The following is a 14333-nucleotide window of genomic DNA, read 5'->3' on the forward strand; positions in this document are numbered from 1 at the left end:
ACTACTTTCCCTTGTAATTTTTAATTAATTTATTTCATATACGTATATACTAAGACTGAAAGTTCATTTGATAGTAATTTTAAAAAATGTTTTTAATATTTCTAACACTTGAAAAATATTTATCATTCAAGTATTAGAAATACTAAAAACGTTTTTAAAAATCACTATCAAACATACTATAAACATACTACACTCTAACAAAGTACCTTGATTGACTCGTGTCATTATGATGAATTCAACAAACAAGGCAAATAAAGAAAAACACTACGGATAGAGAGTAGGCAAAGATGGGTATATTTAAAACAATGTTTTCAATGGTTTGGGATGGAAAACAAATAAGAAAAATGAAGAAAAACATGCAAATAGATTCACAATAAGAAAGCTTATATAAGTCTCAGGTAATCGGTATAAGTGTCTTGTGAATGTATGGAAAAAAAAAATTATATTTGACATTTGTGCATATATGTAAACAAATTCTCTAGTTATTTGCAATGGAAAACAAATAAAATATGAAGAAAAACATGTACATAGATCCATGATATGTAAGTTAAAATTAATGAAGTACTCCAAATTTCCATAAAAGAAACCCATACACAAAATAGGAGGTGACAAACATCATTTGCATCCCTCCATTTCAACTACTCTATCTTATGGCTAAGAAAAAAAAAGTTACAAATGTTAGAATGGTTTTCCAACAATAAAACCTTTACCAACTCTCATTCTTGAGCCCTGCTTTCAATAGTAGCCGGCGCCTTTCAGTTCCACGTTTGAGGCTTGATCGCCATCACCTCCTTTTCCCAAAAACACAAGGCGACCTGAGAAGTCGAAAGAAAAACAAGTTTGAGAAACTCCTAATATAATCCTGGCAATCATTTAACAAGTGGTAGGCCTTATTCACCAAACAAATCAGCTACTCAACTTTTATGTTTGTGGTTATGTCTAGATTTTGCTTTTAAGAAAGCCGTTTTCCTTTCTTTCTGTGATTATTTGACAGCTGTGGTCCAGGTGATTTGATAGCTTAACCATTTTGGTGTTATTTCATTAAAAATAAATGATGTTTTGAAGCCCTCAAGGCCTGGCTCAAGTGGTATAGAGTTGGAGAGGGTTTGTGAGAGGTTCTAGGTCCAAGTCCTACTAGAGACAAAATTTACCTATCATTATAAAAAATAATAATAAAAAAAAACCCAAAAACAAAATAAAAAATAAATCATCTTTCTGATGTTTAGTACAAAATTTTCTCCTGAGAAATAAGATGGAGATTGTCCCTGGAGCATTTTTCTAAAAATGGAGGGGTGCATCAAAGCCAGAGTGTTTTTTGTTTGAAGGCAATAGCAATGTCTGGGAAATGGTTTCCTGGGAGTCAATTAGAAACACTGGGTATAGGTTTACCTAAAAATCAAGTCCAAGAGTTGGAGCAGATGTCTATTGACAATACTTAAAAACCCTTTTCACGAATTTGACCTTTGGTTTTCCACTATTCCTTGATGTTGATCAAGGTATAGAAGAAAGCAGGAGACTCAAATAACATCGGATGATATGCAGAAAATAATAAAAGCACATTCAACGATATATCTGCACTTACAATTTACTAGCTTTATTTGTACTTCAGCACATCAGTGACAACACCAAAGCTTAGTACCTAGAGCGTCAAGATTTCTTATTACAAAATAACAGATCTACGGTTCATAACCAATAATGAGTGAAAGAAGATGGAATGGAGAATGATGTCAAAGAGTAAAAAGAAATGACAACCCATAAAAGCGTATTAGGGATTCTCAGGATGCCAAGGTTATTTCATATAAAAACTTTCTCAGAACTATGACTGCTTTGGAAACTTAATGGTAAATAATTCCTAAATAGCCTTTCCCCCTGAAAACAATGGCCATTATTCATAGATAGGAAAATAAATGTTATCACCAAATAAGTGTGCTTCATGAGAAAGAAGCAATGACACTAGTTATCACCATGCCATATATTGCAGTTCCACAGTTTTCTTCTGTAAAAAGAGTATCAACAGTGTGGACTTGGGAGGATGTTCATTTCTTTGTTTTAGACTGTTGGTAAAGGAAGAGAGAAAACCTTGTGGTATTGAGATTGTGTCACTTTGACGTTATGTTGACACAGAGGAACTCCCGAATCTTTTAAGATCACTATTCCTACAATCATTGGGAGGGATGCTGTGGTATGATGCTGCTTCTTTCCAAGTTATGGGGATTATTTGAATTTTGAGAGTAGTTTTTCATACTTACAGAACTCATAATCTTCATTCTCTTTTAATTAAGAGTTAAAAGAGGGTGAGCAAAAGAGTGACTGATCCTATTTTGGGACATTATTTTATAGGTAAATATACAACTTTTTCTTTCCTTTAGCATGTTGCATGAGATCATACTTTGAATCTCACTCGTCCCCACCCCAACTCCAATCCTCTGCCACTTTGTGCCAAGCCTCATGGACAATCCTCTATTATGTTTAATTGCTCCAACCAAAATGCAGAACATGCTATTTGAACGAGACACCACCTAGCTTAGACTCATAATCCACATGTACAAAAATTTTAAAGAATTGATAGAGATCCAAAGATTTAATTTAATTTGGTGAAAAGAAATGGTCAGCATAATGATAAAGATGTCAAAGGAAAATCTTAATGAAGAAGAAAATAATAATAAAAATAGAAAAAAAAAAAAAATTGATGGCCAATGGATTCTTGGAAGGAAAGTGCAATACAAGGGGAAAGGAAACGGACAGCAAGTCATCTTGAATGTGATGGTAAGGAACCAAGAACAATATTTGCTAAAATGGGGAAGATTTGAATTATAATCTCGAAGGTACTTCCAAATGATGAAAAAAAATATTGCTTAATATTTCAATTTTCCTTGTCCTCACTTTTGAGAGGGGTGGTAATGATAAACTCAGAAAGTTTAGAATTGTGAACTCAGCAGATAGGCACATCCATAGTCTATATAAGTACACGATACCTCCTCATAGTGTCTTTTCCTTCTTTGCTGGAATAAATATCCAAAAAGACCATCTATCCTAATCTTAATTGCATTTTCATGTTGCTGTCTACCTGAAACCTTAATTTTCAGTATAATTTATCAGATTAGGACACTGATGAGCTATCCTTGTTGCTGCCCATTCCGCATCTTGTTTATCTCTCTCATTTTTTCTGATTATAGGGGTTTGGACTCTGGTTCCCTTCAGTCTATTCTTCTCTTGTCTATCTTTCGTGCTCTCAATAATTCTGCAAGCTAACGTCATTTTGAAGTTTTAGAGTTCAGAATGAATACCAAAACTTGTAATAGATTAAGAAGCCCTTCAAAACCCCTAAACAGAAACATGATTTGATTAGCTAAAGGCAAGACATTTGATCACCCCTTTCTTCGCTATCCTGAAGGTAGGGATATATATATATATATTTGATAGATAAAAGGATGTATATTAAACGAGAAGAGAAAGCACCAAAAATAGTGCCCTCAAAGAATACGGGGGTATACAAAAAAGCCCAAAGACACTCCGAAGGGGAGAGGATAGCAACACACCACCTTCCCTTACTTAGAGCCTAACCAATCTAAAAAACATACAAGAGAAGAAGGGCTCAAAACTAAAGATACCCTAACCCAAGACCAAAGATTACATACAAAAGAATATTTCAGTCTTTGAAGCAAAAACTCCTCATTCCCAAAAGTTAATAAATTCCTTTCTTTCCAGACTGACCAAAATATACATAAGGGGGCCATTTGTCAAGCCTTCTTTCGAACTTTCCCCACAAACGCTCCATGCCACCCAAGAAGAGTTTCCTTCACTGTACACGATAGAGTCCAAGCCACACCAAAAAGGGAGAAAAGAAGACTCCACAGGACCCGCGTCTTTACACAATGAAGTAAAAGGTGATCCACCATTTCTACTTCAGAAAGGCATAGAAAACACCTATTTGCCAATGAGAACCCCCTCCTTTGAAGTTGTTCCAAAGTTAAGACTTTACCCTAGGAAGCCTCCCAAGCGAAGAAAGCTACCTTAGGAGACACTCTCACCCTCTAAATACTATCACTAGGGAACAAAGAAGAACATCCAAACTCCAAAATAGAATAAAGAGACTTGACTGAGAAAGCGCCACACTTTGATGTTGTCTAAAACACTCTATCTTCCTCCTCCCTTTGCAGCCAGAAGGCTTGGATCTTATGCAAAAAACGCTCCACCAACTCAATCTCCTAAACATTAAACGCCCTTGCGAAAAGAGGGGTCCAGCCATCCCCATCACCAACGAGATTCCAAACATCCGATACCCAAGCATTCTTAGACAGAGATGGAAAATAAAGAAGGGAAGGACTCACAAAGTGGCTCTTCTCCACACCACTTGTTCGTCCAAAATCTCACTCTGCCCACTACCCACTTGGTAGGCCAACCTACCATTTAAAAACAACCACTCCTTCCTAATTGCTTTCCAAAGCCAAACACTGTACCTTCCACTTACTGCTCGAGCGCACCATCCCCCCTCCTCTTCACCATACTTGTGACTGATGACTTACCTCCAAAAAGCCTCTCTTTCATTGGCAAACAGCCAATTCCACTTACTTAAGAGAGCGCTATTCATCAGATCTAAATTTCTCACACCCAACCCACCTTTCATTTTATTTTAAGGCACTTTTTTTGTATACTATGCATGTACATTGTTGCGTCCTTTCTTGGGCTTTTAATATATTCTTATATTTTACCCAAAAGGAAAACACTTTTTGCAACATACACATACATATATTCATGGTTAAAATATACTAAACAATTTTGACAAAAATATATATATACTAGACAACAAATACACACAAACACACACAGTATCAAGCCAAATAATTTACTCACAATTATTGAGAAATCTCAACAATGAAAGAAAAAAATCATGAATGTACCATTTCTTCGAATGGCGACCTCTCGTATACGTCGAACAAGACCAGTTACTGGATCGGTAAAGATTTTAGTCTCCAAATTCCCCTCCAAATACAAAATTGAACTGTAATAAACAACATACCAGAACGATATTAACAAGATTGAGAACAAGTGTGAGCCCAAAAGAAAGTCAAACAAAATAAGTATTAGAGGACAAAAATCCACAAAATCAATTTAAACAAAATAAATAAATAAATATAAGATAATGGTGAAAAAAATTCAACAGTAAGAGGAGAGTTGATAAACCATACCACAACGGGAAAGTTGGAAAATCATGGAGGAATGACAAAACTATATTAAAAAAAAAAAAAGTATGAGAAACATTAAGAAAAATAAACTTAAAATAAAAAGACATGAAATGCCTAGCTTTGGGAACAAGTGAAGCTACCCAAAAATCTCACGAAAGTGTAACCTTCCAATAACAACACCAAAACATTTCTTATTTATGTAGACTGTATCCATTGAGACAAAAGACTAATCTAACAGAGAAACCTAGAATGATTATACCTTTTGGCTTAGTAATCATCTCAGGATCGTGCTGTTAAGAATTGAAAAACATATGGTTGAAAAATTTAGGAATGCTTGCTTGTGTCAAACCCAGGAGAAACTTTGGGTAAACCAGCATTCTATGCTTAAGTTCAAGCCCATTAACTTAAAGAGTCTTCAGTCCATAAATATTGCAATGTATAGAGGTTGTCATTAACTTGGGGAACGAATTTGTCCTCCTCATAACCAAGGCTTCTCCCAAAAGGTACAAACAAGAAGCTATTCTGCTTTACTCCACTGAATAATTTGGTATACTAAAGAACTCATGCAAATTAAACAAAGGTGTATCAATGATGAAGACCTTAAAAGTCAGGATTTTAGGTTTTGTGTATAAAGTTCACAACATAGAATTAATTGTCTAAATCATGCACCTCATACCATTTAAAGTATTGACATATGGTTTTACTCACAAAATGGAAAATTCACCACTACAAAGTAACCTTTTGGTTGGTTTATGGGTGAGAATCTGAAGATATAAATTGAATTATTTCAGGAAAAAAATTAAACATATAAATCTATGATAACCTTTTTCTATAATATAACCATTCTAGACATGTCAAAAACACTTACATCCATTGTATTCCACAAAAATCATAATACTTTTGTTTGGATTGGGACACAAAATTCATAAAATCATCTTCTTGTCAACAGCATTTGTGTTTTGGATCTAGAATTTGTTACTTTTGTCTTCCCTATTAATGGATGCCTATCTCGATAACATTTTCATCAAAATATCCAAAATAACATTTCTTTTCATAGGTAAACAAGAATATATAAAAGATGCCAATCAAAGAGTGGGGGTGGTCCTCTAGGTTATAAAAAAGGAGCCCCTAACTACGCAAATGAAGCACATTACAATGGCTTACTGAAAAATCAGAGCATATTAACCAAGATTGGTTCAATAATACTCCTTACATGGTTGCTTGGAGTTTATTGAGATAGGAAGGTGTCCTGCGATTTTATTGATAGCATGTCTGATTGGGTGGAATTTGTAATTTCTTTTCTTTTCTTTTCTTTCTTTTTTTTTTCTACTTCCGAATGTCTTTTGGTTATCAAATTTCCCAATGCATGTCAGAACTCTTTAAAATAAGCACATTTAGAAAACAAGCTTTCTAAAGTAGAAGCAATCAAAACCAACTATTTTTCGTTGGTAAGACAAATAATGGTGTTCTCTTACCTATTAACAGGGATATCTTACCATAAGAAAGTGATCTTGTGACTAAGACAACAATTTGTTATTCCTCTTCCCTCTTCCCTTATGGCATGCTCAACTTGAACACAGTTCACACATGATTCCATGATCATTTTCCTTTTTGGTATTTCTTGTATTACTTTGGATGATCAAACTATACCTCCTAAGTAAAGCCTATTGAAACCAATCTCACAATCTAGCAGCCGCATGCTTTTCTAATGTTATCTACATTTACTCATCCATCCAATGCAAGCCAACTCTCCCTCTTACTACACTTTTGCAGATTTTCCATCAACATACATAGATTGTACGTGCTGAAGATAGTTCTGCTCTTTGTATACTTGGGAAATTCAACTGAACACAATCCCAACAAGTATAAAATGAATTCCATGCAGCTACCAAAATCCCTGGGCATAAAAATCTCCTGTAATCCTAATGCTCATCCACTGGAATGATATACACTCCAATAGTTATTTAAAATTTAGCATTTAGGTGTTAACAGGCACCTAGACAACCGTCATGAAACCTGGAAAATGATGATTCGGTATGCTTGTTGAAATTACAAATCACAGGCCACCAAGAACCATAAAAAATCACCTCCACCTCCAACCAAATGCTAACACACACAACACATCATTGCAAATGCCCAAGGAATTCTCCATTTTGTTTTTACATCAATTATTCAAAGCTTCAAAACTTGTCTAGTCATAATATGTTATCACTCCAATATCCAGCATTCCAGTGTGACAGCCTTAAGATTATCATTTTTATTTCTATTTCATAGTTAAGAAAAGATTGTATAAAGCATAAAAACAAAACGCATACACGACGTATACAAAGCAACCAAAAGACCAAAAAGGGGCACGAAGACACAAAAACCAGCAGCTACGACCTACAGAGATCTTAACCAATCCACAAAGTCTAACAACGACAAAGAACCATCTCCAATACACAATCTAACCTAGTCTAAAAAAAAATGCAAAAAAGAATTTTTAATTGTTTGATCCATGCTTTCACAATTGTCAAAAGTTCTTCTATTTCTCTCCCTCCATATTATCCAAAACGAGTAAAATAGAGCAACCTTCCAAGCATTTTATCTCTTTTTTCCTTGAAAGGACCCATGACAACTTTAAAGAACCCCTCTAACCATAGAATGCATCACCCATTGTACACCAAAAAGCGCAAAAATCAATTTCCATAAAGTGCATGCTTTCAAACAATAAATAAAATGGTCGCATGTTTCTTCTTCTTCCTTACACACTTAGCATCTACTAGGAATCCTTCAATCCTTCCTTTGGAATTAGTCTAGAGTCAAAATCCTGACCCAAATTGCTTCCCAAGCAAAGAAGTTGATTCTTGATGGCACCCAAGAATTCCATACGATGCCATAAGGGAACGCCTCCGCTCTCCTATTTGCCAAAGAGGAATAAAAGGACTTAACTGAAAAAAGTACCATTCTTCGTAGGCACCCACACCATAGTATCCTCAGTCCCCAAAGTAATGGAGTGTTCACACAGCCTCCCAAAAAAGACTTGTACTTTTTCTAATTCTCAATCATGCAACTACCTTGTAAACCTAGGACTCTAGCTACCACCATCCAAAAAGGTCGCCCACTCAATCATTTTTTGAAGAAGCTATAGAATAGAGCTCTGGAAACAATTCCTGCAAAAAAATGTCCCCACACCACTTGTCCTTCAAGAACTTCACCCTGCTTCTACACCCAACCTTAAAAACTGTTTTACCCTTGAAAATCTCTCAACTGCCTCTAATTGCTTTCCACATCTCCACACCATACCCTTCTCTCACTTCTTTAGTGCACCACCTCCCTTCATCTTGTCCATGCTTTCCTACAATTACTCATTTTCATAGAAGATCCATTTCATTTACACTTATCAAAAAGATTCTTTTCATTTACAAATCTTCAAGACCATTTTCCCAAAAAAACCTTATTAAAGATCGATAAATTTCTCATAACCAAGCCCCCTTTATATTTCTCCAAACAAACAATAGACCAATTCACTAAATGTGGCTTTTGTTCCAAAGCCCCCCTCCCCACAGAAAGTTCCTTTGAATCATTTTTAATCTAATAGCTACCTTATTTGGAATGACAAAATGGAACATGAAATAAATCAGCAAGTTGAAAAAAGTATTCTTTACTAGAGTATGTCTTCCACCTTTTGATAGATATAGTCTCTTCCATAAAGCAAGCCTCTTTTGGGAGGCCTAAATAGGTGGCTGGGAGGACACCCACCCTGCAACCTAAAATCCCAACAAGATCTCTAGATTTGAGACCTCCTTAACAAGGATTAGCTCACTTTTCTTCTGGTCAATCTTTAACCTTATACTACATAAACACCCAACTTAGGTACTCTAGACTCTCCCTACTAGCATCATAAAAAATGAGGGTATCACCCACAAATAACAAATGGGATTTGGGTCTCGGTGGATGGAGTGGATTTGGTGGTGTATTTCAACTGCCAAATTTTCTATCCTGGTCAATGGGGTGCCAGCAGGCTTCTTCTCGAGTTCCAAGGGGCTGCGTCAAGGAGATCCTCTATCTCCTTATCTCTTTGTCCTGGGTATGGAAGTGCTAAGTGCACTCATAAGAAGGGTTGTTGTTGGGGGGTTCATCTCAGGTTGCAGCCTTCGGGGAAGAGGGAGGATGGAGATGGATGTCTCTCATCTACTCTTTGCTGATGACACAATCATCTTTTGTGAAGCAAGGAAAGAGTATCTAACCTCTTTAAGCTGGATTTTGGCTTGGTTTGAGGCGGCTTCTGGGCTAAGAATAAACCTAGCTAAAAGCGAATTAATTCCTATTAGGGAGGTAGAAGAACTTGAGGAAATGGCAATGGAGCTTGGGTGTAAAGTGGGGGCTCTTCCTTCAGTTTATCTGGGACTGCCCCTTGGAGCCCACCACAAGGCCATATCTATGTGGGATGGGGTGGAAGAAAGAATGAGGAAAAGATTAGCCATTTGGAAAAAACAATACATTTCTAAGGGCGGGAGAATTACCCTCATCAAGAGCACTTTGGCCAACATTCCTATTTATCAATTGTCCCTTTTTTGAATGCCCAAGATAGTGGCAAGGCTTGAAAAGTTACAAAGAGACTTTCTTTGGGGAGGGGGAAGAATGGAAAGGAAAATCCACCTAATCAATTGGGAGGTGGTGTGTACTCAAAAGGAGAAAGGAGGTCTAGGTATACGGAAGATTGATCTCCTTAACAAAGCCTTGCTGGGCAAGTGGATTTGGAGGTTTGCCTTTGAAAAGGACATTCTTTGGAAGAAAGTGATCGGGACGAAGTATGGTCAAGAAGGCTTTGGCTGGCGGACTAATGAAGCTCGTGGGGCGTTTGGAGTGGGGGTGTGGAAGGAGATTTTGAAGGAGGCAAATTGGTGTTGGGATAACATAATGTTTAAGGTGGGTAAGGGGACTAAGGTAAAATTCTGGACTGATCACTGGTGTGGTAACGAGGCGCTGTCCAGAATTTTTCCTCAGTTATTTGCCTTGGCGGTGCATAGGAATGCAACGGTTAATGAGGTGTGGGACTCTAGCCCCGGTCAAGGGGGCTGGAATCTCAGATTTGCTAGAGATTCTAATGATTGGGAGTTGGATTTAATAGGAGCTTTGTTTCATATGCTGAGGGACTTCAAGATCTCCTAAGAAAAGGACTCAGTGGTTTGGAAAGGTGGGGGTCAAGGCACCTTTGGAGTCAAACATGCTTACAATCTACTGGTTGCTCCCAATACCCTCACCTTCCCGGTTAGATGCATTTGGGTGAACAAGGTCCCAACTAAAGCTGCCTTTTTTGCTTGGGAGGCTACGTGGGGGAAGATCCTCACCTTGGATATGCTTCAAAAACGAGGGTGGCAGTTTCCTAATTGTTGTTTTTTGTGTGGTTGTGAAGAGGAAAATGTAAATCACATCCTTTTACACTGTATAGTGGTCAGGGTCCTCTGGGAAATTGTCCTTGCCTTGTTTGGGGTTCATTGGGTGTTCCCAGAGACAATCAAAGAGGTGTTACTTAGTTGGAGGGGCCCTTTTGTGGGAAGAAAGAGGAAAAAAATCTGGTATTCCATCCCGTTGTATATTTTTTGGACGGTATGAAAGGAAAGAAATAGATATGCCTTTAGGGGAGGTTCTTTGGATATACAGAAACTCAAAAATTATTTTGTTTGTAACTTGTGGAGTTGGGCTAGAGTGTACATGGGAGAAGAGTCCTCTTTGCTTTTAGTCTTTTTGGAGTGGCTAGCGGCTACTTAAGGGCCGGTGAGGCTGCTTGTTTCTTTTGTTTTTGGGTGTGGCTGCGTTGTATACTCCCTGTATGCTTTGTGGCTTTCTGCCCTTTAATACAATTTGTGCTTACTTATCAAAAAAAATAACAAATGGGATACCTCACCCCCACTCCATCTCTTCCCCTTACTAGAAAGCCATCAAGAAACCCTCCCTCCTTTGCCCTTATAAGAATGTGGGAGAGAGTCTCCATTGCCAAGATGAAAAAATAAGGGGACAAAGGATCTCCTTGTCTCAAACCCTTAGAGTTTTGAAAGAAACCTGATGGGGGCCTAGTGATCAAGACAAAGAAATGAACTATAGAGATGCACCATCTAATCCACTTGGAGCCAAAACCCATTTTTCCAAAATTGCAAAAACAAAACTCCAATTTACATGGTTGCGAGTCTTTTCAACACCAAGCTTGTAAATGATCCTTCTCGAGTTGCATTTAAGTCTAGAATCGATTGCTTTATTTACTATCAAAACAACATCCAAAATTTGTCTCCTCGCCACAAATGTTAAAAATTCAAAACTAAGTTACCCACCACTTTCTTATGTTGATTGACTAGGACCTTTGCTAGTAGTTTGTATAAACGTCCTACCAAGCTAATTAGTCTAAAGTCCTTTTGGTGTCTCCCCCCCCCCCCCTCCCTCCCTCTCTCTCTCTCTCTGGAACCAAGACCATAAATGTGGCATTTAAACTACTCTAAAAGGTCCCTAAATCATGGAATTTTGCAAAAAAAAAAAAAAAAAAATCATCATCTCCCTTTTCACAAAATCCCAACAAAAATGTCAAAAAGTCATGAAGAAGTCATCCAAACCAAGGGCTTTGTCCCCACTTAAGCTAAATAAAGCAACAAGGACCTTCTCCTCAAGGAAGGGGATCTCCAAAGCTTCTAAATCAATGTTATGCAAGGAACCAAAAGTCAACCCACTAATGCTCCCACTTATTCAAAAGTCGCGTTTTGTTTGTAGAATGATAATATTATCAATAATAATATTCAAGAGGAACAAATAGTATTCTATGCAAAAGAAAATTATTCTATGATGAATAAACATCGCATTATAAGTGACATGAATCAAGTATCAAATTTACTCAGAAATGTGTAGGACAAAACCTTACCCAGGTGAGACATGCTTCATTACAATATTCCCCAAATTCTCAGGATACACGGTGACCCTATGCCACTGAACAGCACTTCGATTAGCATACTCTTTTGGATCCTCATTATCCAATGGCCTCCTGTTGTTCCGAATCCCACCTGTCCCAACTGAAAACAAGGTCACCGTCCTTCCACTCCTCAGCCTCTTCTGCAATGGTGTCTGTCCTGCCTTCCCCACCAATATTGCCTATACACAAAACCACCAATAAAAACCCTAACCATTCCTTTGGTTCCAAAAATACCAAGTAAAGACAAAAGAATATGAAGTTTCAAATCATCATCTGTGTCTGGTACTTGCATTAAGTTGCGTTTCTTGCCTCTAGCACTCAAAATTAATATTTTTTTTCCTTTCACGCTTTTTCCCAACAATCAAACACACCCTACAATCTATTTTCTAAGAAAATGAAAAGGAAAAGGAGCTTTCAAATTCTATGTTTTAGCCAGATAGTTCTATCAGACAAATTGGAGTGGAAAATCTAGGTTTCAAATTCTATGTTTTAGCCAGATAGTTCTATCAGACAAATTGGAGTGGAAAATCTAAAACCTAGAACTTAATTTATTTTCTTTCGCAATCTCTTCTCAACAACCCATCAAACACTGAAACCCTATTAGGCTTCCAAGAAAACTTAAGAGAAAATTAAGAATCAGACTCTATTTTTATTAAACAGAAGAGTTTTTTATGGGGTTGCCAAATAATGTAAGAGGGGTGACTCAAAACCAAGAATCGAATTATTAATTAATTTTCGTCGCTAACATTTTCTCAGCAACCAAACATAAATAAGTATAAGCAGGAGAAGAAGAAAGAAGCAGAGAAATGTAAACCCTAGTATATAAGATAATCCTGACCCTCTATTTCGAATCTTCGATGCCAAGAAACTTACAAAAATAAATAAATAAAGATCCAAACTCTGCATTTTCGCCAAACCGCCGACCGACGATATTTTTTCATGGAGGTCCACAGAACAATGCCTTAAAATTTTCAATTTATTTTCGTTTCCAAAATTTTCTCGGCAACCAAAAGTAGCATAATTAGAAGTAGAACAGCAAAAGAAATGAAAACTTTGGATCTAATTCATTCCCTTTTCCCTGAACCTCTATCAGGCTTCCAAAATAAAACCCCCGAAATAAAAATCATTTTCAAATCTTCAATTCATTTTCCTCCCCAACAGTTTCCCAGCATTCAAAGACAACTCAAGTATAAGAAGAAGAATAAGAAGGAGGGAAATATTGAAGGTGTGAATAGAGTATACCTTGTAAATCCCAACATCCAAGCCGTTCTCCAGAGGCCGATCCACCACCATGCGATTCTGAGTGGAGTCAGTCGGCGGTGAATCAGCGATAGGGTCGACAGTGAGTTTGTCGGAATCGGAGACGGAGTCAGAATCGGAGCTTGAATCGGAGCTTTCGTGAGATGAGAGGTAAGTGGAAAAGGGAATGGAGAACTGACAAGTTTTGGGGTTTGAGAGAAGGAGACGGTGGAGTCGTCTTGAAAGTGTGGCCATCGCCATTTTCTCACAGAACTGACAAGTTTTGTGGCTTAAACCCTAAACCCTGCCGAGAGTTGGCACTCAAAAGAAATGGTGCTCGCCCTACTCAAAAACATAAGTCTAAGGGAATGTTTGAAAAGTCTTTTTAAAAACACTTTTGATTTTTAAAAACAATTTTTGGTGTTTTTAGAAACAAAATTGTATTTCGCAATTGGATTTTAAAAAGTAATTTTTTGCAATGTTTTCATAACCAGACATGTCATTGAACCGAAAAAATTATCAATTCACGGTTCACTGGTCGGATTAGCGGTCGAACTGTGGCATCATAAATATATATTTTATTATTTTATATATTATTAAAAAAATTAAATTAATAAATTCTATCTAAAGTTGAAATCATGGATTTTGTTTTGACGATTAACAAATAACTTTTAAACCTTATTTCATAATATAAAATTTTCTAAATGAATTAACCATTAAAATAGATAAAAACCAACAATACCATAAATGCTAAGACATTACCCTTTTTCTAGGATCTGGTCCTCAATCACAGCTCCCACAGTGTGCATTGCTAATGGGAGGCCATCACACTGCTCTATAACCTCAACCTATATTTTTTAAGTGCATCAAATTTTCCTTTGAATTGCCACATGTGTTCCATGGATGTTAATGGAGGCTGCATGTGATACAAATTGTGAGAGCCCACCATCATTCTTGCTTTGGGGGGCAAT

At 37.0% G+C, this 14333-nt stretch overlaps 1 protein-coding gene across 1 annotated transcript; it reads right to left on the reverse strand.

The window, feature by feature from the left end:
- Nucleotides 1-508: 508 nt before the first annotated feature.
- Nucleotides 509-13689, reverse strand: LOC117927233 (single-stranded DNA-binding protein, mitochondrial). Its single transcript, XM_034846687.1, has 4 exons — nucleotides 13366-13689; nucleotides 12076-12302; nucleotides 4902-5002; nucleotides 509-815 (listed from the first exon to the last, which is right to left on the reverse strand). The coding sequence occupies exons 1-4, from the start codon at nucleotides 13621-13623 to the stop codon at nucleotides 736-738; spliced, it is 666 nt and encodes a 221-aa protein (XP_034702578.1). The 5' UTR covers nucleotides 13624-13689; the 3' UTR covers nucleotides 509-735.
- Nucleotides 13690-14333: the final 644 nt, after the last annotated feature.

The sequence above is a fragment of the Vitis riparia genome, chromosome 2 (genome assembly GCF_004353265.1).
Source record: "Vitis riparia cultivar Riparia Gloire de Montpellier isolate 1030 chromosome 2, EGFV_Vit.rip_1.0, whole genome shotgun sequence".
Taxonomy (NCBI): Eukaryota; Viridiplantae; Streptophyta; class Magnoliopsida; order Vitales; family Vitaceae; genus Vitis; species Vitis riparia.

What these genes read in the sequence shown, in the direction of transcription:
- LOC117927233 (XM_034846687.1), bottom strand. Translation starts at nt 13,623, where the DNA reads ATGGCGATGGCCACACTTTCAAGACGACTCCACCGTCTCCTTCTCTCA. An exon ending in TGGATGTTGGGATTTACAAG is followed by an intron (nt 12,303 to 13,365) that starts GTATACTCTATT and finishes TTTTGTGTATAG; the next exon opens with GCAATATTGGTGGGGAAGGC. An exon ending in ATGAAGCATGTCTCACCTGG is followed by an intron (nt 5,003 to 12,075) that starts GTAAGGTTTTGT and finishes TGTTTATTACAG; the next exon opens with TTCAATTTTGTATTTGGAGG.